Consider the following 24,259-nt stretch of genomic DNA (forward strand, 5'->3'; position numbering starts at 1 on the left):
ATTTATACACAACTACTAGTAAAAAGTAGGTCATCAGTCCACAAGAAGCTGATTTAATGCCACTAATCTTAATACCTATACAAAAGGATTACATGATCTGAACAGACTTTTCTGTGAATCAATTCTGTTTAGGTCTTCTGTCCTGATATTAGTCTGATGTAGCTCTCCACTCCATTCTTGACGAGACACACCAATGCCAAATAGGTCACAAGAATTAACTTGTCAATAGTCCAACTTCTACACAGCATATATAATGACACCCCTCCCCCCCACATCCTTTCCCTTCCCCCACCAGTCATTACATGTGTACACTGTACATTATACATATTATCCACTTTTGGGTACACTATAAAGAAGTGTCCACTTAGATTACAACTGAGATTTTTGTTCCATTTAAGTACAACTCTCATTCCATTATGAAGTTGTTCATTATTTCTATTGGGGGAGGGGGGGGGGGGGGCGCAATCAGTGTCATTGCACCAATATTCTCATCACCAGTGGCAGTATCTGATAGTTTTGTAACGCCATCAGTTTTGTATCATATGAGTATTGATGCTGAGGACTGACTACTTTCTGAATATTCTTTGTATTATATTTCGTCTTGACTCCTCAATTAAGCTTGTGCTTAAGGTTGCTAGATGTTATGACGCACTACAACTGAAACATTAGTATCAAATTTTGAAGTATACGCTTATCAGCATTGGAGGAAGTCAAGTTCACAGGCCTCTTTGAAACTATCACCTCTTGTGCAACCATTGCACCTGAAATTAGTCTATTCTGTGCAAGCCTTTTCATCTCTAATTTTCTCACTAACATTAGGTGCTTATATTTTTCGAGGCAAAGAATCATGTTATCACTAATACCAACATTTACCACAACACTTGTCATTTATTTCAATCTCAATACTTAACAATTCTGCTAACTAAGAACTTTTCCATTTTGTAAAAAATATTCACGTACACTACTAGGCACAGTAACTACAGAGAAAAGTTTGTGAATACATGAAGTTAACCTGAGGTTATTCATAAAATTCTGGGCACTAATAATACATATCATACCTGTGGTTGTGCTGGTTGCTGTGGTCTAAGAAGTGTTGTGAGCAGATTGCTAGCAATAGCAAGCTGAGCTTCTGTTGAAGATAACTGTGAAACAAGGCTCGATTGTTGTGTTGGAGTTGGCAACAGTCCTGCTAAGCCACCACCTCCCCTTGGGTTCCCAGGTACAAGACCACCTTCCCATGGATTTACATTCATTTGGGATGGTCGGTTACCACCAAAGCCACCACCTGGGGCATTCATCTGGTAAGACTGCCTATCATTCCGGCGATAGTTACGATTCTGCGACATCTGGAATTACAAAACCATTGCTTTTGTTCATATGTATGCTAAACAGACTGACATAGTACATGTAAAATAAGAATCATTTCAGGCTAATTGCGAAACATTTCTGTGTGGATAATGATTTTTAAGAAAGAGAGAGAGATTGCCAAGTAACTACAATGAACGTGCACAGCACTGAACAGTTCGAAATGGAACCTTCCACTGTTAAACTTGCGTCTCCTTTGAGGTAACCTTTAGGACTTTTTCTAAACACTGAACTTTAACCAGCAGTGTTAACGATCTTACTATAAAGCATTTTAAGAAGAGAATTTTGTCCTAGCAGGCCAGAACTGTTTTCAAAATAGCATCTTTCATTACTTTATCTATGGTGGATCATGTGTAACTATGCTATCCAACTAAGGATTGTTGATGGAGACTATAACACCATTCACAAATAAGCTTTTTAAAAAGAGTAGCTTAAATTCTCTTTTTCCATTTTCTGTTTTTGTTAAACATTGAAACAGATCAACAATTTGGAAAGTGGGTTATAGTGCAGCTCCTCCACTGCATGCTGACCTTGGCAATTCATATGCATTAGATGCAGCCAATCTGGTGATTGGTGGCAATTATTTTTCCAACAAGCTAAGCTACAGAACAAGCTATCAAAATCTGGCTTTTTTCTTTCACATTCAATGTTTTCACCATTTAACAACCAAACTGAAAGTACAAACCGAAAGATGAGGTCACAGCAGCAACTAACATTGTGTCACTGACCAAATCCAACAACTAGTATCAAATTCTCCTCTACCCTAAATTTGGTTGTCAGCTGCAAATCCAACACACAAGAATGAAAGAAAACTCTGCTGACTGACCTGTCTTGCACACAGATACTAGATTAGCACATGAAAAATTCCTTGTGAGTTGGCAAAGCCTACAAATCTCAACATGAAAATACGACTGCCACGGTAATAAAGGTGCATCCACACAACACCTTTGTTTTCAACTTTGTGCATGTGCATAATTTTCCGACAGCGACTATGCATCCACATTTGTGCATGCATAATTTCCTGGAAATAGAGGCTGTGCATAAAGGGCACTGCTAGCCACCTTTGGTGGGAATCTCTGCACCTTTTTGCAGACAACAGGCAGCTGGGGCCAATATAAATTTAATTGTGTAGTGTGTTGGGGTTATGCTGAAAAGCGATTTACATGCAATAATTCTGTTGACTCCAAAGGAAGCAGCAGGTGATTACAGGCAAAAGAGTAATATGGAATGCCACTTCTGAAGATTCTTTGCATAATTCTACATGTGTTGCCCTGAGTGTCACATATTACATAAAAGTCTCTGATCATATTTCTGTAAAGAATAAGATACCGTAAGTTCCGAAGTAAGTAAACAGTACAATAAGCCAAATATTTATGAAAAGTGTATACAGAAACCGGTCAAATATTCAGGTAACTGAGGAGCCTGACATCTGAACAAAAGAAGTCATGATGTATGTGTAGTTCCTCAATAACCAATCAAAAACAGAAATGAAGCACACTTATGATGCATAACAAAACTCCCATTCCAACAGATTCTGGCATCTCAAACTATCAAATTTGTTGATTCTGAGGATGTTAATCTTCATATCATATTTCATGATTAAATGACAAAGTGAAAGTAAATTAACCTTCACAACAACTAATAACCTTCAAGTTGTTCTCTGTTTCAGGAATAATCACTTATTTTTATTTATTTACTTGTTCGTGTCCCATTGATCTAGTATGCAGGCGAATTGCATGGATATGGAACAAGCCACAATTATGTAAGAACAGTACTTATACACTGAAGTGCCAAAGAAACTGGTATAGGCATGCATATTCAAATACAGAGAGATGTAAACATAGCACTGCAGTCGGCAACACCTATATAAGACAAGTGTCTGGTGCAGTTATTAGATCAATCGCTGTTGTGTCATCGGCAGGCTATCAAGATTTAAATGAGACTGAATGTGGTGTTATAGTCGGCGCACAAGCAGTGGGACACAGCATCTCAGAGATACCAATGAAGTAGGGATTTTCCCATATGACCATTTCATGAGTGTACCATGAATATCAGAAATCTGTTGAAACATCAGATCTCCAACATTGCTGCAGCTGGAAAAAGATCCCACATGAACGGGACCTATGATGACTGAAGAGAATCATTCAATGTGACAGAAGTGCTGCAGATTTAAATGCTGACCCATCAACAAGTGTCCATGTGCAAATCGTTCAACGAAACCGATACTGACTTTCGGAGCCAAAGGCCCACTCGTGTACCCTTGATGAATGCAAGACACAAAAGCCTTGTGCCTCACCTCGTTCCGTCAACTGACACTTTACTGTTGACGAGTGAAAACATGTTGCCTGGCCAGATGAGTTATTTTGAACTGCATCGATCGGAGGGATGAGTATAGGTATGTAGACAACCTCATGAATCCATGGACACTGCATGTCAGCAGGGGACTGTTCAAGCTGGTGGAGGCTCTGTAATGGTGTGGACAATGTACAGTGGAAATGATAAAGGACCCTTGATTTGTCTATATATGACTGACAGGCAATACATACTTAAGCATTCTGTCTGATCACCTGCATTCATCCATATCCATTGTGCATTCCGATGGACTTGTGAAATTTCAGCAGGACAATGCAACACCCCACACACCCAAAATTGCTACAGACTGGCTCCAGGACAAACATTTCCACTTGAGCATATCTGGGATGCCTTGCAACGTGCTGTTCAAAAAAGATCTCCACCCCCTCGTACTATTGTGGATTTATGAACATCCCTGCAGGATTCATGGTGTCAATTTCCTCTAGCACTACGACATTAGTCAGTCCATGACACGTCATATTGTGGCACTTCTGCGTGCTCGCGAGGGTGCTACAAGATATTAGGTGGGTGTACCAGTTCCTTTAGCTCTTCAGTGTAATGCTAATCGACAAACTGCAATATTGTATAGGAACAAATTACACTAATAACGACAAGCTTGAGCATTTCTTGCAGGTATAAAACAATGAAATAATGAACATTATAAGCTACAAATCTAACAGACTTTAAAATCCCTTTCGAAAAGGGGAATAAATACTTCCAAAAGTATACAAGTTGCCAGTTACTCGCTAACAAAATTTTATTAGCAGGCTTATCACTAGTTTCCCAAGGAGAAAAATCAAAAATCTCTGTGACCCGAAGTTTGCAGACAAAATGTCATTTTGTATTTATAGTGACTGTTGGTTATAATGCTTCTTTGATTGGTCGCTTTCCTGTTTTCTCTTTCTGTCACCTCTTCATCACAACAAACCCAATGCAAGCTTCCAAGCAAAAAAGTGGATTCATAGACTGCTTGTGCAATGAGGAAGCATGTGGACACGAGAACACACATGCGTACATTCCACAAATTTGTGTGCACGCCCTTTCATTCCCACACATCTGCAATTGCGCACAACGAAAGAAACATCGTGTGGACTGATGTATAGCATAACCCGACGTTCATCACTGCAATAACCTACTTATGTACCTATTTCCAATTTTCCTCAACATTCTACTGACATGTTTAAAGTCTGACTTAATAGAGCAATATTCCATGTAACTTTATTTACGAATGAGATCTCACTGGCTTGCTACACGTGGTCCCTGGTTCATTACATCACCTTGCCCCAATTCATGGCATGAATCATTACAAGCAACGGTGTACAACAGGAAAGCCACAAACACCTTCAGCATATGTCCACTTTCATGAAATTTAGTCTGTACCTGAGGGACCTGCATGAACTGCAGAGATTCAGTTCACCTATAACTTGGTTGAGTTACTAGAGCCATTTATGTAACTACCCCATTTTAGGAGACTGAAAAGTAACAAAGAAATCAAAGTTTGGTATGCCACTTATCCTAATCTATGCTTCTGTGCATAGTGATACAACATTATGCATAGTGATACATTATGTTCTCAGCACATAAACAAGGAAAGTTAAGTTCAGAAGGCAATGCTTTTGGCATAATCTCAGTTCAAAGTGAGCAACACATCATGTCTCAACAAATCTGTCCCATAGTTTCACAAGCCATAAGTGGTAAGGAAAGGGCATTATGGACATAGTCTTTTGTCAAACTATTGTCTGGCTATTTCACAAATTAGAGCCTAACATGTGTATTTACTTATTAGAAATGTGGAATCCCCATGCCATTTAATGACAGTGCCCTAAAAGGACTGAAAGCTGTCAAGGAACAATAATTGCTTACACAACACTGGTTTACACACCACCGAAAACACTAGTGTGTTTCCATCATGAAGCTTTACTCCTAAAAAGACAAATTTTTGTTAAGATCAACCTGCAACCCTCTTGGCAAGAAAAAATCATACTGCTCGAAATTTTTTGCACTCAAGCACATTGGAAACAGCTTACCAGCTAAACAGGAAAACCACATTTGATATTAAACGAGCCCAAAAATGTGCCCATCCTGTAGAAAAGAATTTGATAGAATTAAATATTTACAAATGGATGTTTCACCTCAGACGAAGATGGCAAAACTAATGTTTCTCACAATTTAAATGCAAGCTTAATAGCTGTTGCAATATCACCATTAAAACTTCAAATTTGTGCAAGGGGTACAAAAGGACATGCAAAGCAAAAAATGCATCAAGTTGAAGGTGCAATTATTAATAAAACTGCAGCAGTTGGAGAATCAGATCTCAGTGAGTTGGAGTAACCATGCACAAGTTCTGGCATTGCTGCAGAATGCAATTCTATTTTTTCACATTTTTCTGATAAAAAGTTACAAAGTAATGGACTTTCAAAAAATTGAAAAATGACAAATTTTTTACTCTCAGAACAATGTTTTCTTTACAACTCGTGTTCTAATTAAGCTAGAATAATAAAATTTACTTCATTGGGAAGCTCTTTTTAAAAGAGCTTTTATATCATACCAAACATCATTAGTTTAATATTAGTTTTTACACACACAGTTTTTATGAACAACATCGTTGAATTTATCGAATTTTTAAAATTCTCTAAAAAATATACGTGAAAGATACACTTTTACATCTACATATCCTGAAAGTTTCAACTTGGGATGAGCATGGGATCACTATCAAAAGCAATTTTATGTTTACCACGATTCTCCAAAATCACAGTCAGGTAGGTGAATGTCTATTATTTTGCTACACATGAAAATATTACACTGTTAGATTTTGTTACATAGTCCACAAATTTTACTTTTGAAATGAGTAACTGCTTTTTAAACTTTAGTGCTAACTATTTATTAATAGCTATAAAACCACAAGGAAAAAAGAAGAAAGGAAGCTATCTCCCATTTTAAAGATTATATATAAAATGATTCTTTGGTGTCACTATCTGCAATCTATTCAGTATTTTATCTATGGTTAATATTGTCAGCAATTTTCACCTATGGTTGAAAGTGACCCACACATTCTTTTGTTGTGAGGCAGCTGTAGTGAAATTAAGTGTAACTCTGAAATGTGTTTTGAATCTAGCTTAAAGGTACTTTTGTACAAACCTCATAAGAGTATGTAAGTTTGTATGCCTACAACCAGTTAATGTTTTCATACTATTAACATAATGAAATATTTTTTTTACAGGAAGTGAGAGACTAAAGAAGTAATATTGTGTAGTACTGAATATAGAAAGCTGGGGCATTCAACTTCAAAAACATTTTTTAATCAGTTTGCTAACTTGAGAAATATAAAATGCCTAAAATTTCATCTTTGTGCTGTAATCAATGTAATGAAAAGGGCCACAATAACCACAAGAAAAACTTACAGCCTGTTTCACAATGGATGATAGCAAGAAAACCTTTCTTAACTTTAAATCAAAAAGGGTGTGACAACTGCTGTAAAAAAATTGCACGAGTAGAAATTTGTGGTACATCTAGCATAGAAAACGATGATCTACTGTATTCTGTGGTGAAGCAAGAACATGAAAAGGTTTTATGTGATAGTGACGTACAAGACACTGCAGCAAGTGAGGCCTTAGAAAAGTTGAATGCTTCTTTGCAGTCCGTTGGTGAATCGCCAACTAAGGAGAAATGACTGTGTGAAGCAAAATATCCTAAGGAAAAACTAATTGAATTAACTTCAACAATTGAAACAAAGGTATTATTGCTTTCTTCCAAAAAAGAAGAGGGACATGATCATGCAGAATCTGAGATGATCAGTCAGCTAGAAGATAAATTTCGTGCGTGTACATCTCGAAGTAAACAGATGGAAATTCTTACCATTTTACCTAAAAGCTGGAGTGTTAAGAAGCTTCAGATGAATTTAATGTAACAAATTACATGGCTCGAAGAGTAAAATATTTGGTGAAGGACAAGGGAATTTTGTCTTCACCAAACCCAAAACCTGGCAAGACTCTTGATCAAACTACTGCTGATTGTTAGAAACTTTTATTATTCTGATGAGATAAGCATGGGAAAAAAGAATTTGTACTTGTGAGAGATAATGGAGAAAAACTACAAGTACAAAAAAGGCTAGTTTTAAGTAATTTGAAAGTAATTTACGCAAACTTTGAAGACAGGGATGGCTAGAGGACAAATGTAAGGATGTAGCGGCTTGTCTCACTAGGGGTAAGATAGATACTGCCTACAGGAAAATTAAAGAGACCTTTGGAGAGAAGAGAACCACTTGTATGAATATCAAGAGCTCAGATGGCAACCCAGTTCTAAGCAAAGAAGGGAAGGCAGAAAGGTGGAAGGAGTATAGAGGGGGTTTATACAAGGGCGATGTACTTGAGGACAATATTATGGAAATGGAAGAGGATGAAGATGAAATGGGAGATATGCTACTTCGTGAAGAGTTTGACAGAGCACTGAAAGACCTGAGTCGAAACAAGGCCCTGGGAGTAGACAACATTCCATTAGAACTACTGATGGCCTTGGGAGAGCCAGTCATGACAAAACTCTACCATCTGGTGAGCAAGATGTATGAGACAGGCGAAATACCCTCAGACTTCAAGAATAATATAATAATTCCAATCCCAAAGAAAGCAGGTGTTGACAGATGTGAAAATTACCGAACTATCAGTTTAATAAGTCACAGCTGCAAAATACTAACGCGAATTCTTTACAGACGAATGGAAAAACTGGTAGAAGCGGACCTCGGGGAAGATCAGTTTGGATTCCGTAGAAATGTTGGAACATGCAAGGCAATACTAACCTTATGACTTATCTTAGAAGAAAGATTAAGAAAAGGCAAACCTACGTTTCTAGCATTTGTAGACTTAGAGAACGCTTTTGACAACGTTAACTGGAAAATACTCTTTCAAATTCTGAAGATGGCAGGGGTAAAATACAGGGAGCGAAAGGCTATTTACAATTTGTACAGAAACCAGATGGCAGTTATAAGAGTCGAGGGGCATGAAAGGGAAGCAGTGGTTGGGAAAGGAGTGTGACAGGGTTGTAGCCTATCCCCGATGTTATTCAATCTGTATATTGAGCAAGCAGTAAAGGAAACAAAAGAAAAATTCGGAGTAGGTATTAAAATCCATGGAGAAGAAATAAAAACTTTGAGGTTCGCCGATGACATTGTAATTCTGTCAGAGACAGCAAAGGACTTGGAAGAGCAGTTGAACGGAATGGATAGCGTCTTGAAAGGAGGATATAAGATGAACATCAACAAAAGCAAAACGAGAATAATGGTATGGAGTCAAATTAAATCGGGTGATGCTGAGGGAATTAGATTAGGAAATGAGACACTTAAAGTAGTAAAGGAGTTTTGCTATTTAGGGAGTAAAATAACTGATGATGGTCGAAGTAGAGAGGATATAAAATGTAGACTGGCAATGGCAAGGAAATTGTTTCTGAAGAAGAGAAATTTGTTAACATCAAGTATAGATTTAAGTGTCAGGAAGTCGTTTCTGAAAGTATTTGTATGGAGTGTAGCCATGTATGGAAGTGAAACATGGACGATAAATAGTTTGGACAAGAAGAGAATAGAAGCTTCCGAAATGTGGTGCTACAGAAGAATGCTGAAGATAAGGTGGGTAGATCACGTAACTAATGAGGAGGTATTGAACAGGATTGGGGAGAAGAGAAGTTTGTGGCACAACTTGACCAGAAGAAGGGATCGGTTGGTAGGACATGTTTTGAGGCATCAAGGGATCACAAATTTAGCATTGGAGGGCAGTGTGTAGGGTAAAAATCGTAGAGGGAGACCAAGAGATCAATACACTAAGCAGATTCAGAAGGATGTAGGCTGCAGTAGATACTGGGAGATGAAGAAGCTTGCACAGGATAGAGTAGCATGGAGAGCTGCATCAAACCAGTCTCAGGACTGAAGACAACAACAACAACAACAATATAACTTATCAGCAATGGTTTCCGTTGATCACACATTTCTAGAAACAATCACAAAATCATCTGACAACTTCATTGATTTTTTTTTATAAAATCGCTTACACAACATTCATTTGTTGCTAGTCAACAATCAACATTCCAAAAGAGACTGAGAAATGAACTTTAAGGCGAGATCTTAGCAAGCTGTGACTTTTCTGAGAATTACTCCTTTGTCATCCAGGACGAAGTTGAAGGCTATCACTGGACAAACATGCAAGCAATGATTCATCCCATTGTTGCTTATTACAAGGATGGGAACAAACTCCAGCACATGTCTTGTAATCATATCAGAATGCCTAACACATGACACCGTTGCTGTGCATTTGTTCCAATCGTAATTGATGGACTTCCTGACTGTCAAATTCACTAGAAAACCAAGAAAAATATATTATTTCTGATGGAGCAGCAACTCATTATAAAAACGTGCCATCATGAAGGAATGGCATTTTTCAGCCACCGTCAAACGACTTGCAGCTCTAGCAAGTCTGCAACGGCCATACAGTGATCAAATAATGACACCAAAACAACTTTATATGTTTGCCAAGGATAACATAGAAGGAACGAACTTCTATGCTACTAAAGAAAATCACAAAAATGAAGAAATGAAACTTATGGAGAGATTTGAGAAATGCTGCAAAATTGTAGGGACACAAAACTTCACACTTTTATTCCTTTTAGCAAGGACAAAAGTGTATTCAAACTCTGATGATAGTAAAATTGAACTGGTGACAGTCTCCGACAGTGATACAATACCATTCAAAGACAAAAGGATATGTTGCTTGTGGTGGTTAACCTGTGTATTTTTTTTTTTTTTTTAAAAAAAGTCAGTAGAAGGATGAAATCACAGTTTCTTACATCCACATCAACCGTCACCATCTTTTACATTTCCAAGTAATCCAGACATTCTTTCCATAAGCATAGGGAAGTAGTGGCAATCGTGGACCCTCAAACTGCTGCGGGACAAACATATAAGTTATCCAGTGCAGAAATGTTGATGTGCAACAGACTGATTAGTTCAAAGTATGAAGAAGTGCACTAATAGGATGCCTATTTGTAAATAGTTATTTTTAATTTCCACATTTTACAACAACAGAAGCTGTTGAGAAGTAGGCCTAATTTCTAAAATAAATTAGTTTTTACTAATTTTTAAAGCACCACCCTTAAAGTAAAATTGCTTTTGATAGTGATCCCATGCTCATCCCAAGTTGAAAATTGCAGAATATGTAGATGTAAAGTGTATCTTTCACATATATATTTTGAAAATCATAAAAATACAGTCTTTCAATATTCGGTCTTTTTTAACAATTTGTTTATATATATATTAAACTAATGATGATTGGTATCATATAAAAGCTCTTTAAAAGAGCTTTCCAATGAAGTAAATTTTATTGTTCTAGCTTAATTTGAACAAGAGTTTCAAACAATACAACATTGTTCCCCGAGTAAAAAATTAGTCATCTTTTCAATTTTTGAAGGACCATTACTCGGTAACTTTCCATCAGAAAAATGTGAAAAAATTAACTTGTGTCATGGTTTATGATAAATATATGCATACTTCCCCCTCACGAACCATGGACCTTGCTGTTGGTGGGGAGGCTTGCGTGCCTCAACGACACAGATAGCCATACCGTAGGTGAAACCGAAACGGAAGGGTACGTGTTGAGAGGCCAGACAAACGTGGTTCCTGAAGAGGGGCAGCAGCCTTTTCAGTAGTTGCAGGGGCAACAATCTGGATGATTGATCTGGCACTGTAACACTAACCAAAACGGCCTTGCTGTTGTGGTACTGCGAACGGCTGAAAGCAAGGGGAAACTACAGCCGTAATTTTTCCCGAGGGCATGCAGCTTTACTGTATGATTAAATGATGGCGTCCTCTTGGGTAATATATTCCGGAGGTAAAATAGTCCCACATTCGGATCTCCGCGAGGGAACTACTCAGGAGGACGTCGTTATCAGGAGAAAGAAAACTGGCGTTCTACGGATCTGGGCGTGGGAATGTCAGATCCCTTAATCGGGCAGGTAGGTTAGAAAATTTAAAAAGGGAAAGGGATAGGTTAAGGTTAGATATAGTGGGAATTAGTGAAGTTCGGTGGCAGGAGGAACAAGACTTTTGGTCAGGTGACTACATGCTTATAAATACAAAATCAAGTAGAGGTAATGCAGGAGTAGGTTTAATAACGAATAAAAAAATAAGAGTGCGGGTAAGCTACTACAAACAGCATAGTGAACGCATTATTGTGGTCAAGATAGACACGACACCCACACCTACTACAGTAGTATGTGGCCAAGATAGACACGAAGCCCACGCCTACTACAGTAGTACAAGCTTATATGCCAACCAGCTCTGCAGATGAAGAAATTGATGAAATGTATGATGAGATAAAAGAAATTATTCAGGTAGTGAAAGGAGACAAATTTAGTAGTCATAAGTGACGAATTCAACAGTGGGAAAGGAAGGCAAGGAAACTTAGGTGAACATGAATTGGGGCTAAGAAATGAAAGAGGAAGCTGTCTGGTAGAATTTTGCACAGAGCATAACTTCATCATAGCTAACACTTGGTTCAAGAATCATGAAAGAAGGTTGTATACATGGAAGAACCCTGTAGATATTAGAAGGTTTCAGATAGATTACATTAATGGTGAGACAGATTTAGGAACCAGGTTTTGAATTGTAAGATATTTCCAGGGGCAGATTTGGACTGACCACAATCTATTGGTTATGAACTGTAGATTAAAACTGAAGAAACTGCAAAAAGGTGGGAATTTAAGGAGATGGGACCTGGATAAACTGACTAAACCAGAGGTTGTACGGAATTTCAGGGACAGCATAAGGGAACAATTTACAGCAATGGGGGAAAGAAATACAGTAGAAGAAGAATGGGTAGCTTTGAGGAATGAAATAGTGAAGGCAGCAGAGGATCAAGTAGGTAAAAGGACGAGGGCTAGTAGAAATCCTTGGGTAACAGAAGAGATACTGAATTTAATTGATGAAAGGAGAAAATACAAAAATGCAGCAAATGAAGCCGACAAAAAAGGAATACAAACGTCTCAAAAATGAGATTGACAGGGAAGTGCAAAATGGCTAAGCAGGGATGGCTAGAGGACAAATATAAGGATGTAGAGGCATATCACTAGGGGTAAGATAGATACTGCCTACAGGGAAATTAGAGGGACCTTTGGAGAAAAGAGAACCACTTGTATGAATATCAAGAACTCAGATGGACAATATTATGGAAATGGAAGAGGATGTAGATGAAGATGAAATGGGAGACATGATACTGCGTGTAGAGTTTGACACAGCACTGAAAGACCTAAGTCGAAACAAGGCCCCGGGAGTAGACAAAATTCCATTAAAACTACTGAGCCTTGGGAGAGCCAGTCCAAAAGCAAGTGTTGACATATGTGAAAATTACCGAACTATCAGTTTAATAAGTCACAGCTGCAAAATACTAACGCAAATTCTTTACAGACGAATGGAAAAACTGGTAGAAGCCGACCTCAGGGAAGATCAATTTGGATTCTGTACAAATGTTGGAACACGTGAGGCAATACTGACCCTACGACTTATCGTAGAAGAAAGATTAAGAAAAGGCAAACCTACGTTTCTAGCATTTGTAGACTTAGAGAAAGCTTTTGATAATGTTGACTGGTATAATCTCTCAAATTCTGAAGGTGGCAGGGATAAAATACAGGGAGTTAAAGGCTATTTACAATCTGTACAGAAACCAGGTGGCAGTTATAAGAGTCGAGGGGCATGAAAGGGAAGCAGTGGTTGGGAAGGGAGTGAGACAGGGTTGTAGCCTCTCCCTGATATTATTAAATCCGTATATTGAGCAAGAAGTGAAGGAATCAAAAGAAAAATTTGGAGTAGGTATTAAAATCCATGGAGAAGAAATAAAAACTTTGAGGTTCGCCAGTGACATTGTAATTCTGTCAGAGACAGCAAAGAACCTGGAAGAGCAGTTTAACAGAATGGACAGTGTCTTGAAAGGAAGGTGTAAGATTAATATCAACAAAAGAGAAACCAAGATAATGGAATGTAGTCTAATTCGGGTGATGCTGAGGAAATTAGATTAGGAAATGAGACAAATTAGTAAATGAGTTTTGCTATTTGGGGAGCAAAATAACTTATGATGGTCGAAGTAGAGAGGATATAAAATGTAGACTGGCAATGGCAAGGAAAGCGTTTCTGAAAAAGAGAAATTTCTTAACATTGACTATAGATTTAAGTGTCAGGAAGTCGTTTCTGAAAGTATTTGTATGGAGCGTAGCCATGTATGGAAGTGAAACATGGATGATAAATAGTGTAGACAAGAGAATAGAAGCTTTCGAAATGTGGTGCTACAGAAGAATGCTGAAGATCAGATGGGTAGATCACATAACTAATGAGGTGGTATTGAGTAGAATTCGCAAGAAGAGGAGTTTGTGGCACAACTTGACTAGAATAAGGGTTCTGAGGCATCAAGGGATCACCAATTTAGTACTGGAGGGCAGCGTGGAGGGTAAAAATCGTGGAGAGAGGCCAAGAGATGAATACACTAAGCAGATTCAGAAGGATGTAGGCTGCAGTAGGTACTGGGAGATGAAGCTTGCACAGGATAGAGTAGCAAGGAGAGCTGCATCAAACCAGTCTCAGGACTGAAGACAACGACAACATATGCATACTTAATTTCAAAAAATCTGAGTGTCAGGTTGTAGCAATTGTTGATTTGACATGGAATTGCCCAAAGCAAATGTGCACGGCACTGAATTTATATACAAAAAAACTGAAGATACATAAATTTATGAAGAGCATTTTGAGGACAGATGTACAGTTTTTGGTACTAGAGAGCATCACCATTTTGTGTCAATTTGTGAGAAGCAACTTCAGTTCTAGGGAGTACCAAATGATACATTATCCTTTGTAGCGAATGTTCCAGCACATTGCTTATGTGTGTCTGAAAATGGTTTCATATATCCTCATGGATCTGCTCAATCATTTCATTGGCCTGGATTCCAGAACAGAAATTGCAGTCATTCCAGTTCCAGCTGCATCAATAATAGGGTGGCGGGACTATAAGCATCCGATTCCACCTATCTGCTTTGACCAATGACGTCACCAACATGGCAGAAACAACCATTCACTATGACTCCAATGACACTATGTAAACATGACAACATAGATGAAAATAGATAAACCAACACATCTTCCTCCAAATACATAATCAAACTAACGGGACAAGCAAAGGAAATTGGGGGTTTTTGAGTGGGGAAATAACTAAATTTAAACACAAACACAGAATACCATACCAAACGACACAAAATACAAAATAAATTAACACAAAATTCCACTAAACACAATATCTTATGGAATCAGTCACTACAGCTCAACTGTGACTGTCGATACCACATTATAAGCCTCCAAAAATTACATCACCGCCACAATTATTGGTACCACAAAACGAATGCCTAGACAAGCAAAATTGGAATGTAACACTTCCCTTGACGTATGTAGCTCAACGGCAGCTGAATATGAAAACACCCATAGCTACAACCGTGCATTGGAATCTGACACTTCCCTTCACCTACATAGGTCAACAGCAAGTCACGATAGCAGAACACCGATACCACCAACCAAACAACACAGAAGTACCCCACAAACCACCTTAACACACAAAACATAGGTACACTGAAAAGAACGACTACTTACCACAAAAAAGTTCTGGCACTGCACTCTAGGTCAGCCGCTACAATCTCACAAAGCCACACACATACAATTGCAAAAATTTTATAAGGGACAACGCATTGCCCCCATTTCCGCACACCAACGAGTGCTGTTCAATTTACCCGTCATATCCACACCTAACGAAAGCAGCCACAAATTAAATTAACCAAATGAACACAAGAGGTTCATGAGCAGTTGCCAGCGGGCTCGTGCGCATAGCTGAATTCGCATACGAGCAGTGCCTTCCTCCCGCTTCTGGCTCCTTGAAGTGTGGCTGTTTGCTGTATGAGCAGTAGCAGCAAGTAGCCAGAAGCTATACGGAAAAATTTTAATGGCACGCCCAAGCTGCCAGATTCGCGCATGCACAGAGCAAGCTGAGTTATACTGGGGGGTCCTTCCCGATGTGACCTGTGTATGTGTTCCATGTCTCTGTTTACAGCTCTCACGTCAAATGAATTTAAAACAGATTTCTGTGGCTGGGAACCATCAGGTGAATTAATATACATTCTCATAACCATGAAAGACCAAAATAAGTTCGTAGTTTCAATTTTCTGATATATGATTTCCTTGTCATAAGTGATCAACCATTAATGTCTTAATGAAGCTATTTCTGTCTGTTTTACAGAGAAATTTGCTTCTCTTAATTTATTTCCACTGAGGCAGTTAGTTTATTTGAAACTAAGTGTTTCATTCCGCACTATCTGCTACTTTCAACCTCATTCATTTTAAAGTGCAAATTTTCATTTTCTGGGACGAATGACTTTATACCATAATAAAGCACCAAGCATGAGAATACAGTACTGGACCTCCAAGAAAATTGGTATCACAAAAACCACATGAAAAGCTGAATATCAGGTACTTCCAAGTGCGTCTGGACATAGAAATGTGCAATTAGAGTGGAATGAAGCATTTTAGTATAGTTTATGAAATTCTGATACTGCTGGAGTAGTCTCTGATATTATTTTCCTTTTATGACACTGTAAGATCTCGTAATGCAATGTACGTACGAACATACATAAACATTGACTTGAAGCTAAGTAGGCAAATTTGGTCAATAGTTTTGAACTAAATACTTTGTTTCAAATATAATGACAGCCGTAGCAGAATTTCACAAATCTGCCTTCTGTGAAACGGTGTTTTTCGATCACAAAGCACTTGTCTAGTACTTCCTCTAGGCCTGAAGTTATTTCTTAATTTGTGCTTACGTCTTAAAATTTATAGAATGCCATTCTATGCTAAATTTTAGACTGGCCACATACTGTGTTTTATCGTTTTGACTCGCCAGATGGCTTCATATTTCTTCCTAGAGTAGAATATAAACTGTCAGTTGTACAGTTTCTTTGCCTCACAGACAACCATGTGAATTTTTTCACATTTTGAATGTTGAAATTTATTCTCCTTTATTCCGGTGTAAGCTACACAAGAAACTTTTTTTTTTTGCAAGAAATTTTTATTCCATCCTAGCTTTTTGCAGTGCTGTGTAGATGCAAACCTGTTGGAAATGCTACAACGAATTTAAAAAAATCTGTCAAAGTCACCCCTTAGCAAAATTTTATGGTACTTAGAGCTGTGGAGTCTCTAATTTTGAAATGATATTTAGCCAAGAACTGCTTCCTTATTTGCATCCTTTATCTGTGTGGGATATGATAAAACAATTGCTCGAAGTACAACTCAGTATGTCCGCTGAACAACATGCTGCAGCGCTGCACATGGTCACGTGATGCCCCACCACGCAACGCACAAAATTCCACCAGAAATACGACGAAAAGCGTATGAACAGAGCAAGCACGAAGCACAGGCTGCCTACGTCATCTTAGCTGCGCATGCACAATACAGCCTGTTGTCTGGCGCTTTCTGGTAACTGCTCGAACGAACCTAAGACATACAGCAAACAGCACTACAATAACTTAGACACTACAGAAACTCAATGAAAAATTCCTGGCACAACACAGTCAAAACCAATACCTTGCAGGACAAACAGCAATACCAAATTGAACCCAATACAACAACCTGAACACACCACCAACCGCAACAAAACGACATCTATGAACACACACAAACTTAACTCTGCGCCGTCATGAAGCCACATCTCACAACACCCTTAAGTCATGGGTCAAAACCAATGGGTGGAGCTTGACACTTTCGTTGACCCTAGGGTGGCAATACAGTTTGCCACAAGCAACGGTTTTAGACATTAGAAAAAAATTTCACAATATTATGAAAAGTTACCACTCACCATATAGCAGAGAAGCTGAAACTGAGATTACACCAAAAGCATTCTTTTTGGAACTTAACTTGCATAGTTCATGTGCTGAGCACAAAAAGTTGTACTACCATGCCCCAAAGCAGCTAGCTCCATTAGATTAGGATACGTGGCATGCCAAACTTAAGATTTCTTTGTTACTTTTCCGTCTCCGAAAAAGTGGTCTGGAAGAGACTACAGCTTTATTGTGCAGAATATACAAGAAATTTTTGCACAGCACACGTCAATTTAGCCTACATCAAAATCAAGGATGGAACTTAACAATTCCGTCAGTTAATTGAAAGTATTAGGAACAAATTGTTTGATGGCTGCTGGCACAAGCAGCATTCCAAATTTAGCATTCATTAATAGCTTTAGTACCCTACATGCCCAATTCCAATAAAGTGGTAAATAACTAAAGCCAAATATTATAAAGGTAGATACACATTACACCACTCAAATGCATCTTTAAGTCACCAACAATCTTCCAGCCAATCATCTGTTTTCATTTGGTACGAAAGTTACTATAAAAATTGTGTGTAAACTTGTATTACACATTTCCTCTAGGTTCTTGCAATTTAAAACGAATGGACTAGTATGAAGCATTGCATGACTGTCATATTATAAGCCCTTAAACAAAAATATACTTCCAGTAATGTGATTTAGTGTAAATCAACACTCTGCCGCCACCGCCCCCCCCCCTCCACACAAACACATCTTAGATGTGAAATGCTGATTTGTAGCCATAGTCCTACTGTAAATGTGCCACAGACGATATACTTGTCTGACCAGAACACGAGGTAAATTTCATCTACTCTTTTAAACGACGGAAAGAGGAGGAGGGGGGGTGGGGGGCTACTCCCAACTACACATTCTTCATAACGGCCACCGCCCAACTCCTGCCCTACACATAATTTTGATTTATTATATTTCCACAGTATTGTACCGATAATCCTAGACCACTGACACGATCCCCTATGAATAAGCTTCCCAAACTCAACGCACGAATTGTAGTTACGATGAAGTGGCAATTTTTTTTTTTTTGCTGTGGGACCTAACAATGCAACCTGTATGTCCAATCCACATCAGCTTCGCAGTAAATACGTTTTCTGTGTAGTTAGTTTGGTCAACAAAAGGCTATCGTAAGAACAAAAAATCTTACTCCCACACTTATAGGCCACTGGCAGGATATAGTTAACTGGTAACTAAATTAGTTCCCACTGCAACTGAATCTCTCAGAAATCCATCAAAATGTACATGAAATCAAGTGTAACAAATTCCTTCGAAACAATTTTTAATGAGAGAAATAGTACATCTCGTCGATAATTCCGGCAAGAGACACGACATCATAGCGCTACTGAACAAAAATGGCGGCAAAAGTGTAAAAAATTAAAGTAGACTATATTTCAACCTAAAAACTCATCAAAATCTACTTTAAATATACATTTAATAACGCCGATAACCTCCCTAAAACTATTTTTACAGAAAATACAACAAACATAATTTTGCGTTATAGATCCAATGAATACCTCCGCCATTCTGGTGGCGTCATTGCCTCGCCTGTTTTCATACAACGGAATTGGCCTTTTCCATGGCTAATTAGTTGAAATTTAAATTTCCCTCACACTCATTACAAAAATTATCACAATTTAAAATGGTTCAGTTGCAATCTTTACCTTTAAAATACCTCCTCGCTTTTTCAGTATCAGCACCGCAAAGCCAACCTGCCGGGTACGCGATGCTAAAGACCTTTCCAAAGGCAGCGGAAACGAAGACTGACCACTCTGGCGTGGACTTAAGCAAAGATCAATGGAAAATTCGACGTAAGAACGGTTTAATATCTTTGTTAGATTACTACCGTACGAAGTACCAAAATGCTTCTTAAATAACGTTTGAAAAAAAGTAATGTAAAACTTATTTTATAACCGTCATAGACCTTTCTCAGAATGCGACTCGGTCTATATTCTGGTCGTCACGGAAAGGAACGTAAAAAACATACCACAATCAGTTTCAAATGGTGGCATATACATACACCTTCAAAAATAGAAGGGCGACATCAAGAGTTGTCGTAAGGAATATTTTGAGATGAAGTTAGTGAGACGAGATGGCTTTGGTTCTAGTCGATTCATGTTTGACAGAACGTAAAGAAACGGAACGTCAAAACATTCCATAATGCATTTCAAGTGGTAGCATTCGCACAAGCCGTCAACGGAACGGAAAAGGGACCTCAAAATGTAGGTTCCTCGGGGAGAAAGTTTATGACGTTGATATTAGTGTGTCTGCGAGAGCGGTGCGGTGAGGGAGGGGGGAAGGAGGAATGGTATCGTCTGCCAACATCGGAAGTTAATCTACTCTTGCTTCACTTTGTTACGTTATAGTAGTGATCTCATGCTTAATTGTTTTCTTAGTCTTCATTTTATTGTTTGTTTTGTTTTAGTGACACATTGCATATGTTCCTTGACGATCTGAGTATTTTCTCCACGAGAGTTTTTCCACAAAAGAAGTCAGATATCTACAACCTACACTTTGCATCAATAACATTTTACTTTGACGTTATTTGATACTTAGATGGAATCAAAACCCTGTGGCAAAAAGCTCTATATGTTGCTTGTGAATAATGTTTGATGTGTTTTTCATGGTATGGATAGTGTCTTCGTCGATCTCACTCAGCGTATCCCATGCTGCTCTCATCCTTGCAAAAGGAACATTTAAATCGGCTGTCATGAGCCATTGTTAGATAGATCATGCAGCACACCGCCATGTAGTGCTACACATGACACCAAAGGACACCGTATTCACACCACCATACTGACTGCAATTGTTACTGTTCTGCGTGTCTTTTTAAACTGCTGCACTCAAGAGTTTCATCTCAGGTTGTCCTCGGATTATCTTTTTATTATTATTAGACTACTTTCTGATCACACAGAGACTGCAGACAATAGTACAGTGATATCTTATGCACACAACACATGCCAGTGAGACTTTGTGAACTTAGTTCGATATCACTGCCATTCCAGCTGCTAGCGAATATTGGTAACCAGGGGCTGTGGAACAGAGTATAAGACTGCAGAGAGACTCAAGGAAACAAAGTTATGTGTGCTTGTATCGAATATATTGTAAATAAATACAGTTATGTTTTAATCCTTCTCATACAGTGTTAAGGCCCGTCCACACGCAACGATCTGTCTGCGCAAATGTCTGCGCACATGACATCTGCGCAGACAGATCGTTGCGTGTGTACAGAAGATTTGCACCAACCTGAGGTGTGTGCAAACCTGGAAGTTGGAGTTGGAGGTTTGAGCGAAACCTCTCAAATCTGTGGGTTCAAACCACATCTGCGCAGACAAGTTGGAGCGTGTGGACAGGAGATCGCCGCAAATCTGGCGCGAAACAGCTGTTTGCTCAGTATTTGTACGCACAGGGCATTAAAACGGCTGATACTCGTCAGTGTTCTCGAGAGTTTGTAAGCGAATTCATTGAAATATATAGAAACCACCCATGTTTGTGTGAGATTAAAAGTAAAGAATATAGTGACCGACACAAACAGACAGCAGCATACAATGCTCTAGTTGAAAAATTGCGGGCAGTTGACGCCTCGGGAAACAGAGAAACAGTAACAATAGTAAAAAAAAAAAAAAAAAAAAAAAATTCGTTGCGAACTCTATCTAGAATTCAGAGTGGAGTTTTGTATCCTGTAACAAAAGTTTGTAACAGGTTGCTTCTACACAGTAGTGAACTGAAAATGCCTACTCAGAAACAAAGTAAACCATAGTTCATTGGCCATGTAGGTATATAATCTCTAATAATATAGGCCTACTGTGTTTCAAACACGTCTACAACATCAAAAATATTATCTGTAACTTGGCAGACTTAATTTACTTGACTTGCCTTCATGAACTCATCCTTCAGGACAGCGTAAATAGCTTCACATGTGTTGGGTATTATTTCACTCAACGCTTGTTTCGATATTGCAGTTGAAAATTCCAAATCCTTGTAGCTCCTTCATGTTGCTAGGAATCTTAATGTTACCGCCAGCCGTTCATGAGGAGAAATTGCCCTTCTCATACAAGTATTTTTTCTCATAGTATGAGACATTACACGGCCGCGGTGGTCTAGCGGTTCTGGCGCTGCTGTCCGGAACCGCGGGACTGCTACGGTCGCAGGTTCGAATCCTGCCTCGGGCATGGGTGTGTGTGATGTCCTTAGGTTGGTTAGGTTTAAGTAGTTCTAAGTTCTAGGGGACTTATGACCTAAGATGTTGAGTCCCATAGTACTCAGAGCCATTTGAACCATTTTGAGGCATTACAAGCTTTAAGAGATAATTATAAGTTTCGACATCCATCCGCAAATAATTTCGCCAGTCGTTAGGTTCGCCCTGCAGCTCTCGCAGTAAATTTACGTGAGAAAACTGCTTTCGCTTTAGCAGCCACTGTATACACCATTTTTACCGCTTTCTCTGTTTCCTGCGGTTGGTCTGAATGTTTTTTGCAACACAAGTTGCGAACACAGACCACAAAAGAACTTCCTCCATTTCTGTATTTCAAAATAACTGAATTAAATTTTTGACGATTATGGGGAGCGTAGTCGCTTGCCACTGATATTTCTTTTCTACACCGACAGATGGCGGGCGAGTAGTAGATTGCGGTTTGTGTCGTGTGAAAAAATGGCTCAAATGGCTCTGAGCACTATGGGACTCAACTGCTGAGGTCATTAGTCCCCTAGAACTTAGAACTAGTTAAACCTAACTATCCTAAGGACATCACAAACATCCATGCCCGAGGCAGGATTCGAACCTGCGACTGTAGCAGTCTCGCGGTTCCAGACTGCAGCGCCTTTAACCGCACGGCCACTTCGGCCGGCTGTCGTGTGAACACGCCACACTTGCAGCGATCTTTTGCATGTACAGACATCTGCGCCGATGTCTGCGCAGACAGATCGTTGCGTGTGGACCGGGCTTTATATGTGTTCCAGTGTGTTCATCCATCTTATTACACTAATGGACACAACAGATATTTATAGTGATGAGTTTGTGATCTGTGACTACATAAATCTATGGAAGGTGATTTAACATCTATGCATGCTAAAATAACCAATATTTCTTTCAGTGTTGGTGGAATGAGTTGAAATTGTTCTTTTCTAGAAACAGCCACCAGCGGAAAGTGCCTGGTTTTCTTTAGGTTTTCATTATTATAAGAGTGTTTATGAATTCTTTATATCTAATCTTGAAGTGATGTAAATTTCGTATGCATTGGCAACTTCTGGAGACTGAACACTCTCTGCAGTTATATTTAATTCAGAGCCAACAAATTCGAGAGTTATTCTCGAGCATTACTGTACTGCTATATGCGCAGCAAGGACAACAAACTACTATTGAAGCACAGAATTCTGGTGACCAGGTGGCAGTTCCTCCCTTCTCTTTCTGATGAAAAACAAAAGGAATTAACAGAGTACTGCAGCCAGCTTGAACAACCTTTACAGCCTACAGAATCACAGGAGACGCACAACGTTCTTTCTTTTTTCTGCATCCTAAGCTGTTCCTCTAAGTAGAGCTCCAAATCCTACCATATGGGGAAGTCGTTAGAAAACTTGATGACATTTTATAAGTACAGATTCATGTAGCTGCCACTATTTTCAAAGTTAATCATACACATCATCAGTTTTACAAGGAATAGATTGCTGAACCCAAGGACATGACTAGGAACTGTAAATTTAACTGAACTTGTGGAGCTTCTTTTCACGAGGAAATGCTTCACGATGTCATTATGTAGAATCTTGCAGACAGCAGAATACAAGCTGAGATTCTGAAGCATCACAGTCCTTGTACAATGAAGTACTTAAAGTAATCGAAGTTCAGGAAGTACAAGATTTCACGCAAATTGACTTTCAAGTGCCTGTTGTTGCAGCACTGGTCAAGCTTAGTTCTAAGCATGCTCTACCCTACACAGCTCGTGTTGACAGTACCCACACACCACAACATAGATGGGCATAAGGGGCCTGGTCACTTATACTGCAAGTTCATGAGCTGCAAAGTCGAGTGTCAAGTTTTATGTCACACAAGCTCGCAAACACTGTTTCTTGCACCAAGTGGAATGCTTACACTGTCACAAATCGGAACACCCTCTATTCCACTTCCATCTAGATTTGAGCAAATCGAGATTAATATAATATCACATTCTGAATCTTTACCTGCTACTCCTGGCAATACACACAGAAACGATAGACATAAGGACATGACTCACAAAGCGACGCTCTAGAATGCAAATGTTGGCTAGTTGCAATCGGCTCTCCTTACATGGACAAAAATGAAACGACTCTGTCTCTCACAAAACAGATAAAAGCAGACTTCCAAAAGTTGGAACTGACAGTATATTCAGGAAAAAATTGCAAACTATTCATATTATTACAGATCTGCAGTCACTCTGTATCATTTCTGATACTTCAGTCACACTGCTCAGTAAAACTACTATGGGCAACTGGGACACATCTGTGTCTCACAGACTACAATGGTGAAATCATCTCTGCCAGGATGTGCACTCTGAAATCAAAATATCAAAATCGGACTGTATCTTTGCCATTCACAGTTGTTTAACCTTACACAAATCTTAATATATTTGGTATGGATGCAT

The 24,259-nt window shown here is 38.8% G+C and overlaps 1 protein-coding gene across 2 annotated transcripts in view; it reads right to left on the reverse strand.

The window, feature by feature from the left end:
- Nucleotides 1-19,413, reverse strand: part of LOC126481512 (zinc finger protein on ecdysone puffs-like) — a 40,262-nt gene extending 20,849 nt beyond the window's left edge. For both annotated transcript variants that reach the window (XM_050105310.1, XM_050105309.1), the window contains exons 1-2: nt 19,310-19,413; nt 1,059-1,346 (exon numbers count right to left, since the gene is read on the reverse strand). In XM_050105310.1, coding sequence (XP_049961267.1) covers nt 1,059-1,346 — 288 coding nt within the window. In that variant the 5' untranslated portion in view covers nt 19,310-19,413. The remainder of the gene's footprint in view (nt 1-1,058; nt 1,347-19,309) is intronic.
- Nucleotides 19,414-24,259: the final 4,846 nt, after the last annotated feature.

The sequence above is a fragment of the Schistocerca serialis genome, chromosome 5, assembly GCF_023864345.2.
Source record: "Schistocerca serialis cubense isolate TAMUIC-IGC-003099 chromosome 5, iqSchSeri2.2, whole genome shotgun sequence".
NCBI lineage: Eukaryota > Metazoa > Arthropoda > Insecta > Orthoptera > Acrididae > Schistocerca > Schistocerca serialis.